At 38.2% G+C, this 22,803-nt stretch overlaps 1 protein-coding gene across 9 annotated transcripts in view; it reads right to left on the bottom strand.

Moving 5' to 3' along the window:
• mak (male germ cell-associated kinase) overlaps positions 1 to 22,803 on the bottom strand; it is a 171,760-nt gene that overhangs the window by 108,959 nt on the left and 39,998 nt on the right. For all 9 annotated transcript variants that reach the window (XM_081352500.1, XM_081352493.1, XM_081352499.1 and 6 more), the window contains one exon: positions 17,803 to 17,922. In XM_081352500.1, the coding sequence (XP_081208626.1) occupies positions 17,803 to 17,922 (120 nt within the window). The remainder of the gene's footprint in view (positions 1 to 17,802; positions 17,923 to 22,803) is intronic.

Consider the following 22,803-nt stretch of genomic DNA (forward strand, 5'->3'; position numbering starts at 1 on the left):
ATGGTTCTTGAGGCAAAGTTGTTCAACAAGAGGAGATCTATCAAATGGTATGCATTTTGTGACAATAAGTGTAACACCACGTGATTACAGAGCCATAAAACTCGTTAGCGCCAACTAGTGGCCGATTTCTTTTAAAATTCTTACAGACCTCTAGGGCCATGAGTCGAACATGCCCACCGAGTTTCGTTCCGATAGGCCTCCGTTAACCTTGTCTAATAGGTGCTCAAACTTCATTGGCCGATGGCGGCCATGTTTTTTGAGATACACCAATGTCCTCATAGACATACATGGCACCTTGGACCAAGACACTGCATACCAATTTTCAAGTCAATCGGACTAACGGTCAGGTGGTTATAGCCTGTTTTATGTTTTTTTCATGTTATAGCGCCACCATGTGACCAATCGCCGCGATTTTTTTACCGTGACCTCATATTGACGTCTTACACATGTGTACCAGGTTTGGTTAAAATACCTCTTTTACTTCTGGAGTTACAGCCATTTTAGTAAAATAGGCTCCTCCCACAACGTTAATTTTGCACCCCCTAGCGACCGTGAATCGAAATTTCAACTTTTTTTTGATAATTATTGATATTCAGACTCCAGAGAACAATTCTGCACTGGTTTGGTTCCGATCGGGCAAAAAACCAGGGACTAGTTCGCAAAAGTAGATTTTCGACAAAATTCAAAATGGCGGAAAATCTATCATGGCGGAAATAAAATCGGAGATATACGTTTTGTTCGTCAGGCGTCCAGCTTTCCAATGATATAAGACACTTGAGTCTATGACTTACGGTCTAGGAGTTATGAGCAGTTTCGCGCTTTTGGTTGCTATAGCGCCACCTATGGGCCAATCGGGGTCATAATTTGATAACCTCTCCTCGATTTTTGTACTACCATATGGCAAAGTTTCAAAGCTCTAGCCCTTACGGTTTGGGCTGCACGATGCGTTTTACGGCAGAATAATAATAATAATAATAATAATAAAAATCAGCACAATTACAATAGGGTTTCAGCACTTCGTGCTTGAACCCCTAATAATTAAAGCTGCAAGCAGCATTTATCGGGGTTCAAGCAGTTAAGGCCTTTAAGGCATTTAAGCACAAAAGCATCAAAAGTTATTAAGATTTATTTAGCAAGCATGTAACCACTGACATAATAGATGGAAAAGACCATTTACAGCCAATACAGGCAATTTGCCATGGGATATATATGGTTTTAAAGCTTTTTAACAGTTATAGCGCCACCTATGGTCCGATCTCCATAAAATTGTTTACTGTGACCTCAAATTGAACCCATACACATGTGTACTGAGTTTGGTGAAGATATCTCATTTACTTCTTGAGTTATAGCCATTTGAGTAAAATAGGCTCCTCCCACAACGATTTGCCACATTCTAGAATTATTTAATATGATTCTAGCATGATTTACTATCATATACCATGTTCCAGAATGATTTATTAGGATTCTAGCATGATTTACCTTGATACACCTCATTTCAAGTCTCAAGTCAAGTCTCAAGTCTTATTTATTTATATAGCCCTTTATGCTACGTTGTAGGCCAAAGGACTGAACATCCAAGAGATTGTAAAATAAAATAAAATAATAAAAATACATAAAATACATGACATACAATGACAAAGTCAAGAATTAAAAGCCACAGAATAAAGATACGTTTTAAGACGAGATTTAAAAACCACAACTGAGGATGCAGACCTTACATCAGGAGGAAGTGCATTCCACAGTCTAGGACCAACAACTGAAAAAGCTCGATCCCCTTTTGTTTTTAAGCGAGTTCTCGGTACAAACAATTGAAGACAATTGGAGTACCTTTGTGCTCTGCAAGAGTTCATACGCACCAAGTCCTTAATATATTTCGGGGCCAAATCATGCACAGCTTTATAAACGTACAACAAAACCTTATACTGTATACGCTGTTTCACAGGGAGCCAATGCAGTCTTTCAAGAACTGGAGTAATGTGCTCCCTTTTCCTGACACCAGTAAGGAGCCTTGCAGCAGCATTTTGTACCATCTGCAACTTCGAAGTAAGAGATTGACTGATACCAACATAAAGAGCATTACAATAATCCAAACGAGACGTAATGAATGCATGAATAACTTTTTCCAAGTCAGGAACAGACAGAAAAGACTTCATTTTCGCAATAGTCCTTAATTGGTAGAAGCAATTTTTTACCACATTTTTGACCTGATGATCAAACATAAGAGCACAATCAAAAATGACCCCTAAATTTCTTATTTTGGGTTTAACATATGTTTCCCAAGAGCCAAGAAGGCCCCCTAAGTCCCTGTCGTCATTATTTGTCCCGAAAACCAAAACTTCCGATTTGCTGGCATTTAACTTCAGGCCGTTTTGCTCTAACCAGGCAATCACCTCCTGTAAACATAGTACCAAGGATTGATTAGTGCTAGGGACACCAGCACTGATCGGTAAATATACCTGAATGTCATCTGCATATAAATGGTATGAGATACCATGTTTCTTAAAAATGATGCCCAAGGGCAAAAGAAACAAAGAAAAAAGAATAGGGCCCAAAATTGAACCTTGTGGAACTCCACACTCCAAAATAATTGACTTGGAGGAAAAATCCCCAACCCTAACAGAACATGAGCGTCCCTTTAGATATGAGGAGAACCAATTTAAAACCGTCCCTCTCAGCCCCACTACATGTTCCAACCGATCAATAAGAATAGTGTGATCGATTAAATCAAAAGCTGCACTCAGATCTAACATAATTAAAGCTCCTCTAGTCCCTGAGTCTGCAATGAGTAGCATGTCATTTGAAACTCGCAGTAAAGCAGATTCAGTACTGTGTCCTACTCTGAAACCAGACTGAAAAGCGTCTAGCAACTCATGATTGGCCAGATACGAACTTAACTGTGCTAAAACTACCTTTTCCAATACTTTGGAAATACAAGGCAGCTTAGAAATGGGCCGATAATTATTGAAATCCGAAGGATCAAGGTTAGGCTTTTTAAGAAGGGGCTGAATAACCGCCTGCTTAAAACTATGAGGAAAAATGCCTGTATAAAGACTGCAATTGACAATAGCAGTAATACAAGACCCAGTATAATCAAACGTCTCGGACAACAAGTCAGAAGGCAAAACATCCCAACTTGCAGCGGGTCGTTTCAATTTGTCAACGATCAGTTTAATATCCTCAGTAGTAACCATATCAAATTGATCAAAATTATTAACACTTTTAAGAGTACCTCCTGTCAAGCCCTTCAAAGCACTAAAGCTAGCTCTGATTGTATTAACTTTTTCTGAAAAAATATTCAAAAACTTTTCACAACATTCTGTAGATGATGGTAATGACGCAGTGTGAGAGTTCAAATACCTATTAATAGATTGAAACAAAGTTTTTGGTGAGTTTGAGTGCTGCAATATAATTTTTGAAAAGAAGGCTGATTTAGCCTCCTTCACAGCCTTCTGATATCCCTTGCGTGAATCTACTAAAATCTGCTGCGAGATCGTAAGTTTGTCCTTTTTCCAGGCCCGTTCTGCTCGCCTACACTGCTGTCTAAGCGTACGTGTATGATCATTCAACCAGGGCTGTAAATTGACTTTACTAGACCTAAGCTTATATGGGGCAACAGAATCTAAAATTCCAGAACACACCGAATTAAAGGCAGAAAGTAATTCTTCAGGGTCGGCCTCAGTAGATGCAGACTCCAGCCAGGATACTTCAAAAATTGAGTTAAAAGAATCACCAAATGCCTGTGGTGTAGACTGAGTAATTATACGTGAGCGTAAACCTGAAGGCTGATGCTCCGCCCGTACAAATTGCATATTTAAATTAAACGTGACAGGCATATGATCTGAAAGGCAGGCATCCATTACAACAACATCACAAACAGCTACACCTAAGGAGAACACAAGGTCCAGTGTATGTCCTTTCTCATGAGTGGGCCCAAGTACATGTTGTTTAAAATTAAACGAGTCCATTAGGTCTGAAAAAACCTTTACCAAAGGCTTCCCAGGGCAGCATATGTGAATATTAAAATCCCCAACAAGTAAAATATGATCAGACAATAATAACATGGTGGATAAAAACTCCGAAAATTCTTGAATGAACGCTGGAGAGTACTTTGGAGGTCGATAAACAACAATTGCCAAAACAGGCTTATGAAACTCAAGCCTTAAGAGCTGAACCTCAAAACTCGAATAACATGTAGTCGATAAGCGGTGGCATTTATACTGCTGCTTACTAACAGTAGCTAAACCCCCGCCACGACCCATTTGCCTCGGGGTATTATTTAAGATATAGTCAGGTGGGCAAATATCCACACAGGGACTCCACTCATCCCCATTTATCCAAGTCTCAGTGATAAAAAGGAAATCCAAGGCATTATGCAGTATAAAATCATTAAGTATAAAGGTCTTATTTAGGACCGAGCGCGCATTTAAAAGCGCCATCTGTAGCGTGTGCAAGACCGTGGGGGCTGCTGTGATAGCGCCCAACTTTACCGTCTTAGGACAGCTCAAGTTGCTCAGGCATACACCTCTTCGGTGTGATGAAATCTTCATATCCTGGTGAAACCGCAGCACTGACGAACCTCCATCTGGATACACGGGCAGCAAGAAAGAACATCGCCAGCCCCAAAGATCTACAGCCCGATCCGTATTGCCAGCATCATCTGCAAACTGCACCTCAACAGAAGACCCCCGCCGAAATCTCTGCCTCACATGAGCGCCCGCACGTCTCCCTCGTCGTCGCCGGCGCCGCTTACGCCTGCAGCACACACATCCAGTCGGAGAGCGCCGTAGATACGGCGGCAGTGTGTGATAAGGAAAAGCGCACTTGTTCACATTACTGATCGCCAAGTATACAACTTGAGATCGAATCTGCAGCAGGGTAGTGGAATCATAAATCCTCAGTGACTGACATGAATGAATTAAAACGTAGAAGAAAACATAAAACACAAACAAACTAAAAAACAGAGAGGAGCGACGGCAAGCCACTGCACTGATCGGCGCCATCTTCAGTATTGTATATTTCAGTATTATTTACTATGATTTACAATGTTTCTAGCATGATTAACCACATTACTAGCAAATATGTGAAGTGTCAGTGCAAATGAGGTGATGAACACTGACAAAATATTATTGTGTTATAATAGTTAGTTATATACGTGATTTTTAGTGTGTGTCCAAGTATGAATGCAAAAGCACATGTAAAATATTTCATTATTAAGTAGAATGGCCAGCAGAGGGCAGTAGAAGACCACTTATTGGCTCACTTTCACTTTAAACCAGTTTTCTGCACTAAAGCAAACCAGTTTTTCCATGTTAACTCAATGCATGCTTACACACACACACACACACACACACACACACACACACACACACACACACACACACACACACACACACACACACACACACACACACACACACACACACACACACACACACGCATAGTTAACCATGATTTACCATGATATACCACGTTCTAGTATTATTTACCAGGAGATAAACGACAATCTAGGATTATTTACTTTGATTTACCATGTTTCTAGCCTGATTTATCACATTACTAGCAATTATTTGAAGTGTCAGTGCAAATAAAGTGGTTAACACTGACAAAATATGATTGTGTTATAATAGTTATTGCTATATAAGTGATTTTTTTAGTGTGTATTCAAGTATGAATGCAAGCACATGTTGAAATATTTCATTAATAAGTAGAATGGCCAGCAGAGGGCAGTAGAAGACCACTTATTGGCTCACTTTCACTTTAAACCAGTTTTCTGCACTAAAGCAAACCAGTTTATCCATGTTAACTCAATGCATGCTTACACACACACACACACACACACACACACACACACACACACACACACACACACACACACAGCATAGTTAACCATGATTTACCATGATTTACCACATTACTAGCAATTATTTGAAGTGTCAGTGCAAATAAAGTGATTAACACTGACAAAATATGATTGTGTTATAATAGTTATTGCTATATAAGTGATTTTTAGTGTGTATTCAAGTATAAATGCAAGCACATGTGGAAAAATTTAATTAATAAGTAGAATGGCCAGCAGAGGGCAGTAGAAGACCACTTATTGGCTCACTTTCACTTTAAACCTCATGATTTTGACCAGTTTTCTGCACTAAAGCAAACCAGTGTTTCCATGTTAACTCAATAATGCATACTTGCTACATATGCTACACACAATAATGCTACACACACACACACACACACACACACACACACACACACACACACACACACACACACACACAATGTTTCAGTGATATTGGTGTCACATTCACCTTCATCACATTCACCTTCTGTCTTCATCACATTCACCATCTGTCGTCATCACCTGCACCTGCTCCTCATCACCCTCCTCATCATCACCTGCTCCTCATCATCATAACCGTCACCTGTTGTCCTTGTCTTGATCTGTGTATTTAAGTTCCCCTCTCATCCATTATCATTGTCGGTTATTGTTTGTGCACTAGCACTCTGTTATGTTTGTTTTCATGTTGGAAAATAAAACCTTTGTTATATTTGTACCACACACACACACACACACACACACACACACACACACACACACACACACACACACACCATCATTTATCATGATTTACCATGGCTGATACCAATACCAATATGAGAAAATGACTATTTTAAACAGCAGGGGGCAGTAAAATACCACTTATTGGCTTAACATGCCATTAATTCATATCATTTTCACCTTTTTAACTGTTATAGAGGCAAATTTTGTCCGATCTGTCTGAAAATTTTCATGCTTGTTCAGGGTGATATTTCACACGTTCTGACTTGTTTTTAAGAAGGTCTGAGCATTGATTAAAGAGATATAGGCTTTCGGGGACACTTGGTAAAGGCCAGATTTTGAAGTGAACCTATTATAGCTATCCAAATGAAGTAGTTCAACTTTTTCTGACAATTATTGATCTAGTGAGTCCAGAGAATTGTATTGCACTAGTTTTGAACATTATGATATGAAAATTATATGATCAGACATGGAAAAGACCATTTACAGCCAATACAGGCAGTTTACCATAGGAAATATATGATTTTAAAGCTTTTTAACAGTTATAGCGCCACCTATCGTCCGATCTCCATAGAATTTTTCATGCTTGTTAATGATGTTATGTCACATATGCTGACCAATTTTTGTGAAGTTCTGAGTTTTTATTTAGGATTTATAGGCTTTTTAATGTATTTTGACACGCCCATTTTATAAATTACCCTATTACAGCCATCCAAATGCAAAAGTTCAACTTTTTTTTGATAATTATTGATCTAGAGAGTCCAGAGAATTGTCCTAGACTGGTCTGGTTCCGATCGGGCAAAAAACCTAGGACTAGTTCGCAAAAGTAGGTTTTTAACATATTAATGAATAATTAATGAACAGTTTGATTGACAGCAATGGTTCTTGAGGCAAAGTTGTTCAGGATGAGGAGATCTATCAAATGATATGCATATTGTGTGGATATTTGTAACACCACGTGATTACAGAGCCGTAAAACTCGTTAGCGCCAACTAGTGGCCGATTTCTTTCAAAATTCTTACAGACCTTTAGGGCCATGAGCCGAACATGCCCATTGAGTTTCGTTCCGATCGGCCTCCGTTAACCTTGTCTAATAGGTGCTCAAACTTCGTTGGCCAATGGCGGCCATGTTTTTTGAGATACGCCAATGTCCTCATAGACATACATGGCACCTTGGACCAAGACACTGCATACCAATTTTCAAGTCAATCGGACTAACGGTCAGGTGGTTATAGCCTGTTTTATGTTTTTTTCATTTTATAGCGCCACCATGAGGCCAATCGTCGCGATTTTTTTACTGTGACCCCAGAGTAAGCTCATACACATGTGTACCAAGTTTGGTGAAGATACCTCATTTACACCGGGAGTTATAGCCATTTTAGTAAAATAGGCCCCTCCCACAACGTACGTTTTGGCGCCCCTTAGCGACCGTGAATCGAAATTTCCACTTTTTTTCGATAATTATTGATATTCAGTCTCCAGAGAACATTTCTGCACTAGTTTGGTTCCAATCGGGCAAAAAACCAGGGACTAGTTCGCAAAAGTAGATTTTTGACAAAATTCAAAATGGCGGAAAATCTATCATGGCGGAAATAAAATCGGAGATATACGTTTTGTTCGTCAGGCATCCAGCTTTCCAATGATATAAGACACTTGAGTCTACGCCATACGGTCTAGGAGTTATGAGCAGTTTCGCGCTTTTGGTTGTTATAGCGCCACCTATGGGCCAATCGGGGTCATAATCTCTGAACCTTTCCTCGATTTTTGTACTACCATCTGTCAAAGTTTCAAAGTTCCAGCTCTTACGGTTTGGGCTGCACGATGCGTTTTACGGCAGAATAATAATAATAATAATAATAATAAAAATCAGCACAATTACAATAGGGTTTCAGCACTTCGTGCTTGAACCCCTAATAAAAATCAGCACAATTACAATAGGGTTTCAGCACTTCGTGCTTGAACCCCTAATAATAATAATAAAAATCAGCACAATTACAATAGGGTTTCAGCACTTCGTGCTTGAACCCCTAAAAATTAAAGCTGCAAGCAGCATTTATCGGGGTTCAAGCATTTAAGGCCTTTAGGCACATAAGCATTTAAGACATTAAGATTTATTTAGAAAGCTTTTAACCACTGAAATAATAGATGGAAAAGTCCATTTACAGCCAATACAGGCAATTTACCATAGGAAATATGTGTTTTTTAAAGCTTTTTAACAGTTATAGCACCATCTATAGTCCGATCTCCATGAAATTTTGCATGCTTGTTAATGATGTTATGGCACATAAGCTCACCAATTTTCGTGAAGTTCTGAGTTTTTGTTTAGGATTTATAGGCTTTTGAGTGCATTTTGCCACGCCCATTTTCTTTATGACCCAATATACCCATGCGAAAAATGCAAAAGTTCAACTTTTTTTTGATAATTATTGATCTTGAGAGTCCATAGAATTGTCCTAGACTCGTTTGGTTCTGATCGGGCGAAAAACCTAGGACTAGTTCGCAAAAGTAGGTTTTTAACATAATTACGAATATTTAATGAACGGTTTGATTGACAGCAATGGTTCTTGAGGCAAAGTTGTTCAACAAGAGGAGATCTATCAAATGGTATGCATTTTGTGACAATAAGTGTAACACCACGTGATTACAGAGCCATAAAACTCGTTAGCGCCAACTAGTGGCCGATTTCTTTTAAAATTCTTACAGACCTCTAGGGCCATGAGTCGAACATGCCCACCGAGTTTCGTTCCGATAGGCCTCCGTTAACCTTGTCTAATAGGTGCTCAAACTTCATTGGCCGATGGCGGCCATGTTTTTTGAGATACACCAATGTCCTCATAGACATACATGGCACCTTGGACCAAGACACTGCATACCAATTTTCAAGTCAATCGGACTAACGGTCAGGTGGTTATAGCCTGTTTTATGTTTTTTTCATGTTATAGCGCCACCATGTGACCAATCGCCGCGATTTTTTTACCGTGACCTCATATTGACGTCTTACACATGTGTACCAGGTTTGGTTAAAATACCTCTTTTACTTCTGGAGTTATAGCCATTTTAGTAAAATAGGCTCCTCCCACAACGTTAATTTTGCACCCCCTAGCGACCGTGAATCGAAATTTCAACTTTTTTTTGATAATTATTGATATTCAGACTCCAGAGAACAATTCTGCACTGGTTTGGTTCCGATCGGGCAAAAAACCAGGGACTAGTTCGCAAAAGTAGATTTTCGACAAAATTCAAAATGGCGGAAAATCTATCATGGCGGAAATAAAATCGGAGATATACGTTTTGTTCGTCAGGCGTCCAGCTTTCCAATGATATAAGACACTTGAGTCTATGACTTACGGTCTAGGAGTTATGAGCAGTTTCGCGCTTTTGGTTGCTATAGCGCCACCTATGGGCCAATCGGGGTCATAATTTGATAACCTCTCCTCGATTTTTGTACTACCATATGGCAAAGTTTCAAAGCTCTAGCCCTTACGGTTTGGGCTGCACGATGCGTTTTACGGCAGAATAATAATAATAATAATAATAATAAAAATCAGCACAATTACAATAGGGTTTCAGCACTTCGTGCTTGAACCCCTAATTAAAGCTGCAAGCAGCATTTAGCGGGGTTCAAGCATTTAGGGTCTTTAAGCACATAAGGCAGTTTAGTGAGTTGTCTGAGTTTTCGTTTAGGATTTACAGGCTTTTGAGTGTTTTTTTGCCATACACATTTTCTAAATGATCCTATTATGGCTACCCAATGGGTAAAGTTTAAGTTTTTTATATAATTATTGATCTAGAGCTTCCAGAGAATTGTACTGCACTGGTATATTTCCGATCGGGTGAAAAACATAGGACTAGTTTGCAAAAGTAGGTTTTTAACATAATCGCAAGTATTTAATGAACAAATTAATTGACAGCAGTAGTTTTTGAGGCAAAGTTGTTCAGTATGAGGAGATCTATCAAATGACACGCATCACGTGATTACAGAGCAGTAAAACCTGTTAGCGCCAACTAGTGGCTGATTTCTTTCAAAATTCTTACAGACCTCTAGGGCCACGAGTCGAACATGCCCACCGAGTTTCGTTCCAATCGGCCTTCGTTAACCTTGTCTAAGAGGTGCACAAACTTTATTGGCCGATGGCGGCATAGACATACATGGCACCTTGGACCAAGACACTGCATACCAATTTTAAAGTCAATCGAACTAATGGTCAGGTGGTTATAGCCCTTTTCATGTTTTTGTGATGTTATGGCCTGATCTCCATTTTAAATAATTATTTTAAAGGTGCTGTAGAATGCATTGATATATTTTAAATTGTTCTCTGATATCTCTGAAACAGAAATGTCTTCAACAGTCAAGTAGTGGATAAAATCACTAATGTTACTTTCTGCTTGCGGTAGGGGTTGTAATGGAAATATAACATTAGTTGGAACTGCCCCCTTCTTGAGTATCAAACGATGAGCGAAACCTGCTTGATATTGTCCCAGGTTAGAAAAACTGTCTGGGGTAAAATGGGCAGAGCAAACTAACAGCTTTGAATTAAAATGGTGAGGTATCCTGTTGTAAACATCAACCATGCCTGTTGACAGTTCTCTTTTGTGGGAAGGGAATGAAAAGTTCTCAAATCCGCAGCACAGCCTCAGACATAACATTTATATCCATGATCTGCCATTTTCACTATTGTCCTTGCTTGCTTCTTCACAACACCTGCAGATCTTCTGATGATTCGGCTGTGCAGGTCCACATTAACACTGCCTGGCCTAGAACATGGACTGGAAAATGCAAATTTGGGGGGTATAAATATTAATGATCCTGACTCCAACGTCACAGTCGGTGTTATGGTGGGATTCACTCATTTTTCAGCGGTCTTTTGCAAACAGGAGATTTACACATGAAGGAGGAAACAATGGTGTTTGAGGCTCACGGTATGTCAGTTCCATGTCCAGAACTCTTATCATTCAACTATGCCAAGATAAATACAGTTTTCAATTGTATGGCACCTTTAAAATAGATGATTAGTAATATAATGCTTACTTGGAGTCTGAAATGGCTTTAACAAAAGAAGAAAAATATTCTTAGATTTCTGTTCATTCTAATCATGTACAAATAAAGTAGCACAGTAAGATTACATTTATTTGAATGCATTAGTGAGTGTGTGATTGTGCTGTGTGTGCAGCGTGTCAATACTAAAAGTGAAGGTGTAGTTGATATCTTTGGTGATAATATCTGTAGTAATCATAAAAAAACAATTAAGAAATAAAGAATTAAAATTACAAATAATATTCTATTAAGATATGAGTTACAATAACATGATTTGCAATAGTAATTATATCAATAATATATGCACAATACACACAGATTAGACTATCAGGTCTGTGTTTTACAAAAACATTAGTATTGCAGCCAGTGTGAGTCTGTGGGATTTATAAACAGACAAAATATGATTTGAAATGTTATTTTAATGATTTTATTAAGTTTAAAAAATATTTCAAATGGAAAAAAAATGAAAAATAATAATTTTAGTGAGCAGAATGAACCAATGAGTGTTCTTCTTCTGGTGGTTAAAATGTAAATGAAAACAATAATACTTAAACAATAATACTTAATACATGCTTGAACACACACATGCACACACATTTTGTTGTAGATGTAGATATTTAAAATAAAAGATAGGTAACAAAATGATAATTGCAAATCTCCTCTGTATAACACCATTTTCAGATTTCAAATTAATCACTGAGAGGCAGAATTGTTCAAACTGAGAGCTCAGTAAAAATGAAGTGATAAACTTTGACAAAACATGACTGTGTTATAATAGGTGATTTTCATGCAAGTAATTTGATATAGTCCAAAAACTAATGCAAAAGCACAGATGAAAATATTTTATTAAGTAGAATGTCCTGCAGAGGGCAGTAGAAGACCACTAATTGACTCACTTTCATTTGAAAGACTTTTTTTATCCACCAGTAAAACAAAGCAGTTTCTCCATGTTCTTTCCATTAAGCATGCTTACACACACAGACACACACACAAACACACACACACACACAAAGACAAATATGTTTTCAATGTTTTTAGGATGTGATATTGTGAAAATATCTTCATCTCCTCATCTTGAACAACTTTGCCTCAAGAATCACTAATGTCAATCAAACCGTTCATAATCATAATAAAAAAAAAAATATATACAAATATCATAATAAAAAAAAAACATCATAATAAAAAAGATTGCTTCTTAAAGCATTTGTTTATTTCCCAATACTGAAGCGAATTAAAAGATCATGCGTAATCCTGCTGCTCCCTCTAGTGGACAACAGTGGTATTATAGCTTACATTTTACAGTTGAAGTGTTTGAATGAATGAATGGGAATTAGTTTTTTTACTTATATCTCAGGAACCAAAAGGCGAAAAATTCTGAAACTCAGAGCATATATAGTGCTTGAGGAGCCCTGTTGAATGAGACCATCAAGGTGTTTTTGGGCGATTGGGGCTGGGAGTTATGACTGTTATAAGGCATATCTGTTCGGGCTATTATCTCTGGAATGCCCAGGGCAAATAACACCACATTTGAATCGAAGCTAGCCAAGGACGCGCCCTTTCCAACGAGCTCTCACACAATGTTCGGGGTGGTCTGGGTCGGGAGTAATGGCCGCTCAAAATCGGGGGTCCCGCGGATTCGCGATGCGCGGGGGGCGCGCTCCCGAGGCCCGCGACGACACGTTTCGATCAAGAGCCCGGAGAGGTCCTCACCATCAAAATTTGAGCGCGCAACGACTTTCCGTTTTCGAGTTATGAATGAATTTGTATTCGGGGGCGTGGCTTAAATGCCGTTACTTTCGTTTCATTTCATTCATTTACTTTCGTCCATTTCCATATCTCAGTGTAACACAATTGTCAATAGTAATACTCAATAGATGAGTTTTGACAAAATGTGATTGTAAATGTTAAAATAATGATTTTATAAAGTCTAAATATGAATTTTATAACAATATTAGGGAGTAGTATGATGAAATGACAGCAGGGGGCAGTAAAATACCACTTATTGGCTTAATATGTCATTATATTCATATAAAATCACCTTTTGAAGAAGTTAAACTTTTTTTCTGATAATTATTGATCTAGAGAGTTCAGAGAATTGTGCTGCACTGGTTTTGAACATTATGATATGAACATTATATGATAGAAGACACCATTTACAGCAAATACAGGCAATTTACCATAGGAAATATATGGTTTTAAAGCGTTTTAACAGTTATAGCGCCAACTATGGTCCGCTCTCCATAAAATTTTCCATGCTTCTTAAGCAGGTTATGACACATATGCTCATCAATTTTCGTGAAGTTCTGAGTTTTCGTTTAGGATTTATAGGCTTTTGAGTGCATTTTACCACGCCCATTTTCTAAATGACCCTGTTAGCCATGCGAAAAATGCAAAAGTTCAACTTTTTTTTGATAATTATTGACCTAGAGAGTCCATAGAATTGTCCTAGACTGGTTTGTTTCCGATCGGGCGAAAAACCTAGGACTAGTTCGCAAAAGTAGGTTTTTAACATAATTACGAATATTTAATGAACGGTTTGATTGACAGCAATGGTTCTTGAGGCAAAGTTGTTCAACAAGAGGAGATCTATCAAATGGTGTCCATTTTGTGACAATAAGTGTAACACCACGTGATTACAGAGCCATAAATCTCGTTAGCGCCAACTAGTGGCCGATTTCTTTTAAAATTCTTACAGACCTCTAGGGCCATGAGTAGAACATGCCCACCGAGTTTCGTTCCGATCGGCCTCCGTTAACCTTGTTTAATAGGTGCTCAAACTTCATTGGCCGATGGCGGCCATGTTTTTTTAGATACGCCAATGTCCTCATACACATACATGACACCTTGGACCAAGACACTGCATACCAATTTTCAAGTCAATCGGACTAAAGGTCAGGTGGTTAAAGCCTGTTTTAAGTTTTTTTCATATTATAGCGCCACCATGTGGCAAATCGCCGCGATTTTTTTACTGTTACCTCATATTGAGCTCATACATATGTGTACCGAGTTTGGTGAAGATACCTCATTTACTTCTGGAGTTATAGCCATTTTAGTAAAATAGGCCCCTCCCACAACGTACGTTTTGGCGCTCCTTAGCGTCCGTGAATCGAAATTTCAACTTTTTTTCGATAATTATTGATCTTCAGTTTCTAGAGAACATTTCTGCACTGGTTTGGTTCCGATCGGGCGAAAAACCAGGGACTAGTTCGCAAAAGTAGGTTTTTGACAAAATTCAAAATGGCGGAAAATCTATCATGGCGGAAATGAAATCGGAGATATACGTTTTGTTCGTCAGGCGTCCAGCTTTCCAATGATATAAGACACTTGAGTCTACGACATACGGTCTAGGAGTTCTGAGCAGTTTCGCGCTTTTGGTTGCTATAGCGCCACCTATGGGCCAATCGGGGTCATAATTTGATAACCTCTCCTCGATTTTTGTACTACCATCTGGCAAAGTTTCAAGGTTCCAGCTCTTACGGTTTGGGCTGCACGATGCGTTTTACGGCAGAAGAAAAATAATAATAAAAATCAGGACAATTACAATAGGGTTTCAGCACTTCGTGCTTGAACCCCTAATAATAATAATAATAATAATAATAATAATAATAATAAAAATCAGCACAAATACAATAGGGTTTCAGCACTTCGTGCTTGAACCCCTAAAAATCAGCACAATTACAATAGGGTTTCAGCACTTCGTGCTTGAACCCCTAATAAAAATCAGCACAATTACAATAGGGTTTCAGCATTTCATGCTTGAACCCCTAAAAATCAGAGCAATTACAATAGGGTTTCAGCACTTCGTGCTTGAACCCCTAATAATAAAAATCAGCACAATTACAATAGGGTTTCAGCACTTCGTGCTTGAACCCCTAAAAATCAGTACAATTACAATAGGGTTTCAGCACTTCGTGCTTGAACCCCTAAAAATCAGCACAATTACAATAGGGTTTCAGCACTTCGTGCTTGAACCCCTAATAATAAAAATCAGCACATTTACAATAGGGTTTCAGCACTTCGTGCTTGAACCCCTAAAAATCAGCACAATTACAATAGGGTTTCAGCACTTCGTGCTTGAACCCCTAATAATAAAAATCAGTACAATTACAATATGGTTTCAGCACTTCGTGCTTGAACCCCTAATGAAAGCTTGAAAGCTCTAGGAGGAGTTCAAAATTTTGGGGATGGGAAGAATAATAGCAAGTATAAAGATAAAGCATGTACAGTGTTTCCCACAGGATTTTGTGAAACTGGTGGGTGGACCTCTGCCCCTCTAGGGGGGTAGGGGGTACGGGGATTTCAAACTAGACTGAGACAAACAGATAATCACACCAAAAACCATTACACCATTATCGGAGGCAATGTTGCAACATCAGTCTAATAATATATAGCATGCATAGGATGGTGGGGGAAGGCTGCTTTCATCATGCATATTAATGTGCCTTCTACTATTGTTTTGGAAATTTTCTGGTTGGTTGGGCTGCTTAAACAAAGAAGAAAATATTTCACAAAAATTACACGCTTCACATTTAAATTTAATATCAGTATTGTGAAGCCAACATAATTATATCAATATATGAAGGACATGTAGAAAAGCATAAAAATCGTGATTCCACAATGATGTCAGTCTTAAAGGCATAGTTCACCCATAAATAAAATTATCCCACAATTTACTCAGCCTCAAGTCATCCTAGGTGTATATGACATTCTTCTTTCAGACTATATCACAGGGGTGCAAACACATGTATGGTCAAAAAAGAGAGAGGTAATCGAAGCCCTCGTCCCGCGGCAAATATCCAGATACTACATTGCCACCATCCCCAACCCACCCCTATAGGCACATAGAGTTAAATGAAATTTAGAAAAACTATCTTGAACTTCTTCGTCTTGCTTTACTGTTACTTCCTGAAAACAATTTCACCTGATGATTCGAATAGCTATTTTTGTAAAGAATTAATAATTCTAGGATGATTGGGGTAATTGTGTAGGGTAGGCCTAGCGCATCTGCATAGAAACTAATTAACAAAATACAAATATAAATACAATAAAACACAAATACACAAGAAATAAAGCAGTGTTTTTTTTTGTTTTTCAGGTAAATTAACTGTATTAAGTATTAATACAGTTTATCTTTTGACAAAACGTGATTTTTCTCTTTCTCTTTTGTTGTTTGATTAACTTTGGTGACACAAACAGCTGCAGGTATATTGGGCGCTGTCCCTTTAAGACGAATGCACGTATCTAATACCGGTAATGACACGCATCCGTTTTATGTTGACTGCATTTACGGGGAAACTCGTTGAGACGGACACTGGCTTAATTTTTCGTGCACATGTCTGTTCAAACACAAATAGATAAGAAAGAAAAGGGAATTCAGTGTTCACGGACTTCACGTGCTGTCTGCGACTGCGTGGCTCTGTGCGCCGACAGACCATCTACATTTGGATGTTAAACATAATATAGCCTGATACAGCAAAGACAACGTCGGCAGTATTGACGGCAAAATAGGCTACAGAATATTTCGTTCTGTAGGCCTATTGACAGGGGCAATATTTGAAAATCGATAATTAGGCCTATTTTTTAAATTACAATTATATACGCATTTGTCAAAACCGAGAGACTTTCAAGCATCAAAATGTAATTTATTAATATGTATTTGCGCCGTCGCAAATTTTGTCTGAAAACTTCCAACACTCTTGCGTGTCGCGTGAAAAATAGGCGTCGGTTGCGGTTCTATTTCTAGCACGCGGATTCGGCGCGGCTCGAGAAGTGTGTGTGTCACGCAGCAGGCATTGTGCTCTAACCAGTTAGCATGAGAGCCGACATAAAAACGGACACTCCACGCCACGCAAAGAGAAATGTGATGCAGTGGCAGATCCAGAGTGAGACAGAACACTAGTGGTTCACGCTTGCGCACATACTGCTGGTTTGGCGCGCAGTGTTCTGATTCGCTTATTCTCTATTTACTTGTTGGTGAATTACTGTTGGTTAAATTATAATCAGACCCTCTCATTTTTTTAATACAACTCCGATTGTATTCATCTGAAAAAAATAATGTCATATACACCTAGGATGACCTGAGGGTGAGTAAATCATGGGCTAATTTTACTTTTTGGGTGAACCTTCCCTTTAACAAATACAGAAAGTCAAAACTAGAAGCAGAGAGAAGTAGACTATTAGATACTGAATTGTAAAACTGAACTCTTACGTGCATGCTGGTGTCCGAGAGGGGCGAGCTGAATCCTTTGTCCTACGGATCCCACTTCCTTCTTCTGGAAAGAAGGCATGTATCCTCCAGAGAGATTGTATGTGGTGGTTACAAAGTTTCCTGTGAGCAGAGGCCACAACTTAGAGTCAAGAAAGAGAGCACAACCAGCTAAACAATCAAACAAGGCCTTGATTCTGTATAATTTTGCAAAATATATCCACTTAAGAGATGTTAAATTTACTCATTCTACCAAATGTCAGTATTAAAGTTCCCCTGTGGTGAAAATCAAGCTTTAAATGTTGTTTATATATCCGTGTGGTGTTTTTAATATGCTTTTATATGTTTTTATATTTAATAATTATTAAGTCAACACCATTGTTGAGTATTTTGTCTTTAAAACTGCACTGAACCAAAGACGGTCTCAAAACGCGGTTTGAAATCTCTGGTGTTTCTGACATCACAAACAACCTTGTAACCAATCACATAAACGTGTGATTATCAAGAGTGGATCTCTGAGCTGGTGTGAGTGAGTGGAGGTGGGGCTAATTTGCATATTCATAGAACCGAGGCAAGGTTCTAAATGACTAAATGAGGCAAGGGTGTAGAGTTACATTCAAGCTATTTTAAGGCATGTATATATATTTTTTTTTCAAGGAAAAAACATTTAAATATGTCATTTTGGTGATCAAAGATGAGTTTTTAGGGATTAAATTATTGACTACAGGGGGACTTTAAGTAATCAATTTCTTAAATGACTGGCGATTTTTCTTAAAAAATGTCTTCCAGACATTTACACCACAGGCCAAAATCCATGATGTGGGGAAGAGCAGAACAGCACTGTTGCTATATCAGCAACATTGACCTGTTAATTTTGCTCTAGTGTCCTTTCTTTAGCGTTATCTGTGGCTTTACTGCTGCTTTCCTCTGAATCCATGCAGGGAGAAACAATGGACAGTATTACAGTAAAAGTAGACAAGAATTAGAATTAAATGAAGCCAGGTTGGGCAAAATTCAGAATTTTAGATTTGGCTTCATGTCAATTCAAAAGATTTAAATTAAAGTGATCTGGTTACTGAATCTGAAAATGGAAGGTTACAAATTAATTGCAATTCAAAGAAATTCAAAACAGTCACACAACAAAATAATTGAATTATCCATTGAAAAGTTTTGTTACAAAACATAAATAATTATATTCCTAATGTTAACCAATTATGCCCATTATACCCTGATATGTAGAATATTGTTTCTCAAATGCTTTAACAATTCTTTAAAGTCCTATTCTGTCAAAACAATTATACAGCCAAGTTGCCATATGACATCACCAAACATCTACCACGTCATTTTTATAGGTATTTCTTTATTTGAGTTGGTATCTTTTTTCTAATAATATGCTGTGTGTTTGATGGGTAATGCATTTTTTCTTTTTTTTTTTCTTTTTTAAATAATTATTTATTATTTATATAATTATTCTGCATCCTCTTTGATTTGAATTTAAAAGGCATTGTCAATTTAGTTCTGAGTGATGCACAACACTGAAGTAGTGAGATCAGGTGGGAAAGTTAAGAATATGACTGAATGAACACTTGGGGCCCTATCTTGCACCCAGCGCAATTGACTTTGTACACCGACGCATGTATCATTCCTATTTTGCACCCAACGCACAGCGGACTTTTCCCTCCACAGACACACGTCGGTAAATTAGGGAATGAACTTGCGCTCCCGGGGGCGATTCAGCGAAAAGAGGCGGCGTGTTCCGGTGCAAACGTTCCCTGGTGCAGTGTTAATTTTGGCAGCCATTTTTGATTTAGTCTTAGTTTTCATCTTGAGACGAAAATACTTATTGGTCTTAGTCACATTTTAGTCATTTTGTCTTTCATAGTTTTAGTCTAGTTTTAGTTGACGAAAAGTCATTGCATTTTTTGTAAACTTTTAGTCAAACTGCAGCTACCGACATTAATTTTGGTAGCTATGTATATGTAGTCTTTAGACAAAAAATGTCCTAATTTTTTTTTATCTCTAGGCCAATTCAGTTAAGCTTATGAGAAATGTAAATTAAAGGGGGGGGTGAAATGCTATTTCATGCATACTGAGTTTTTTACACTGTTAAAGAGTTGGATTCCCATGCTAAACATGGACAAAGTTTCAAAAATAAAGTTGTAGGTTTGAAGGAGTATTTCTGTGGCAAAAATACTCCTTCCGGTTTGTCACAAGTTTCGGAAAGTTTTTTTCGAGTATGGGCATGTGTGACGTCAGATGGGGCGGAATTTCCTTATACGGGTCCTAAAGGCACTTCTCCCGGAAGGGCGCGCGCGCACCCGTAGACCAGAGCGAGAGAGCGAAAGCAGTACGGCCATCAAAGCGCTGTGTTCGGCTTTAGGGAAGTATTTGCCGGATTTGCAGATCGTCTAATGCTTAAGGATGGAGCAGTCCCAACGATAAAGGTTCACGGTCGTGCGGTTGAGTAAAACTGCTTCAAATGTCTGTGTGTTGTTAGCTATCGGCGCGTAAGCACAGCAAGTAAACAGTGAACAGCGCTCGTGATTCTTTAGCTCCGCCCACACAGCACGCCTCCAGCCGCTCGTTTTTTTCCGGAAAGACTCGGTACAGCCTATCTTTCTTTTATAAATATAATAAAACTAAAGACTTTTTGGAGATATGTAGGATGCAGTACTACTTTATAGGTACTCAAGATTAACATGAGATTGACTGAAACTGAGTGTTTCACCCCCCCCCCCTTTAAGGTAACAGGCTGTATTGACATTGCACTCTTTAGCAGTAGCATTTGTGCAATTCTACATACCCCTTTTCCTTAGTTCAGTTTAGAGTGCCCTACCCCCTGGTACCACCTCTCTTCCACTTAGACTGCAGTCACACTTTTTCCATTAAGGGACAATATTTTTTAAATATTTTTTTAAATTAAACAATGTTCAATAAATATGCAATGATGGTAAAAACGAAGTGATACCGGTACTTTTAAAATATTAAATTAAAGCCAGTAGTAAGTCACTGTCTTTATGAGTGAGTCATGGAGTCATTCATTCATTCATTCAGTAAGGAAGCAAGCTGCTATTTTTATGAACGGGTCATTGAATCTCACGATTCGTTCAAAGCCACAGATTCGTTCACGAATCACCGCTGTGTGCTGCAGTTCTGCTATGGCTTTTGTTGCAAAATAGAGCAATAAGCCTACTGACAATACTGTTTTAAATGTAGTACATTATTTAATGTTACTCTTCTGTTTGTTGAACTGTTGTATAAAATCAATGTCACATTTGAAATCGTGTGGATATTCAGAAAACATTGCATTCTTGCTCGTATAATATGATCAACATTAAAAACGCAGATTTAGTAGCACAGATAGCGCAAACGGCTCGTGGCAGAACACAGACCGACTGAACGACACTTTAATTTAAGTAGAAAATCTCAAATGAAGATCGCTAAACTCCGGCTTACTCGTCTGTGTTTTCAGATCATCCGCGGTTCTTCAGCAGTGTAGAGAGCGCGCGCGCATGGTTGTCAGATACTATTGAAAAGACCGGGTAGAAAACGTGTTCTTTTAACAGAAAAGCTTTGACTGGGGGTTTAATTATTAAAATCTGGCAACCGTAAGCATGAACGCTCGTAAAAAACAGTCAATGTGTTGTCGTCTCCTTTATTTGACACAAACAGATGGTTTTGGTTAAGTTTAAAAAATGTTTAAACACATTTCAGTCTCGTATTTTTCGTCAACGATATTGCATGTGTTGATATAGTCAGTTATCGTTTAATGACGTGGGTGTCGTCTCTCATCGTCTTGTCTTAGTCAGGGGAAAAAAGGTCGTCAACAAACATTTTTCGTCATAGTTTTCGTTAACGAAATTAACACTGGTCTAAAGTCAGTGGCACGTTCAGATGCTATTTTAAGGGCGCATGCTTGGCCATAATGTAGCGTGTGCATTACACTTTGCTTCTCTCATCTACACAGACGCAGCAGTTGCCATTTTTGCAAACCATACATAATTACAAGGAAAAATATTCCACATGAGGGAAATCATTGTGGTGTCCATGAAGATGTGAAAAAATAGGCATACATCTAGATTACACATTTACCAAAATTATTATACGCCTGTTTAACCGAAGCTAATTTGGGTGGGTTTCTCCCATCCCCATACAATGTCAGTTTTCTGTCTTTTACGGCCTTGACGAGAATGTTGGTCTCCTCTGCTGTGAACTCCTCCTGGCGTGTGCCTGGCTAATCCGCCGTTATAACAGCAATCCGCCATGGAGCAAACTGCTCTGATTGGTTTATTTCACATTACGCCCAAACCACATCTATGAGTAATGAAGCTACTTCAGACCAACACATTTTAGATTTGCGTCGGGCGGAAGAGTCATTTATCCCGCCGGTATAACAGCGCCCGAGATCCGCCCACAAAGTTACTTACGTTTCACATTTGATACTTGCGTTTCAGATCGTTAAAATAGGGCACTCGGTCAGTAATGTGGGGTCCTTAACATTAGGCAAATAATTTAGGCAAACAAGCAAGACAAATACTAGGCTCAAACTACTAAGCTAAGAGATAAGGGAGTTTTAAACAAATGGGTTGCTACAATGCCTCATTTACTTGTCATAGAATGGATAAAGGAGGTTAAATTGACTCATGGTTTTAAAACTATGTTAAAATAACATTTGTTTATTCAGTGTTTTACTCATCAATATCATATTTGTATCACTACCCCAAGGTTGCATAAAGGTTGTCAAATGTCCCGTATTTATTCATTCAGCATAATTTACAGTAGTTCTAAATTAGTTAGAAAAAATGTGTTAAAGTACAATTGTACAAATGTACAAAGTACAAATGTCATCTTTTACTGAACAAATAATAAGATAACATTGGATAAATTCAAACATTTGTGTATCATCAATTATTTTAATTATTTCATTAACGAGAAATTTATTCATTTTAAGAAAACCAATAAATACAGTAGTTCATTTTGACCCAATTTATGCATTTGTTTAGG

Source organism: Scardinius erythrophthalmus, assembly GCF_964197995.2.
Source record: "Scardinius erythrophthalmus genome assembly, chromosome: 22".
Classification (NCBI taxonomy): Eukaryota; Metazoa; Chordata; class Actinopteri; order Cypriniformes; family Leuciscidae; genus Scardinius; species Scardinius erythrophthalmus.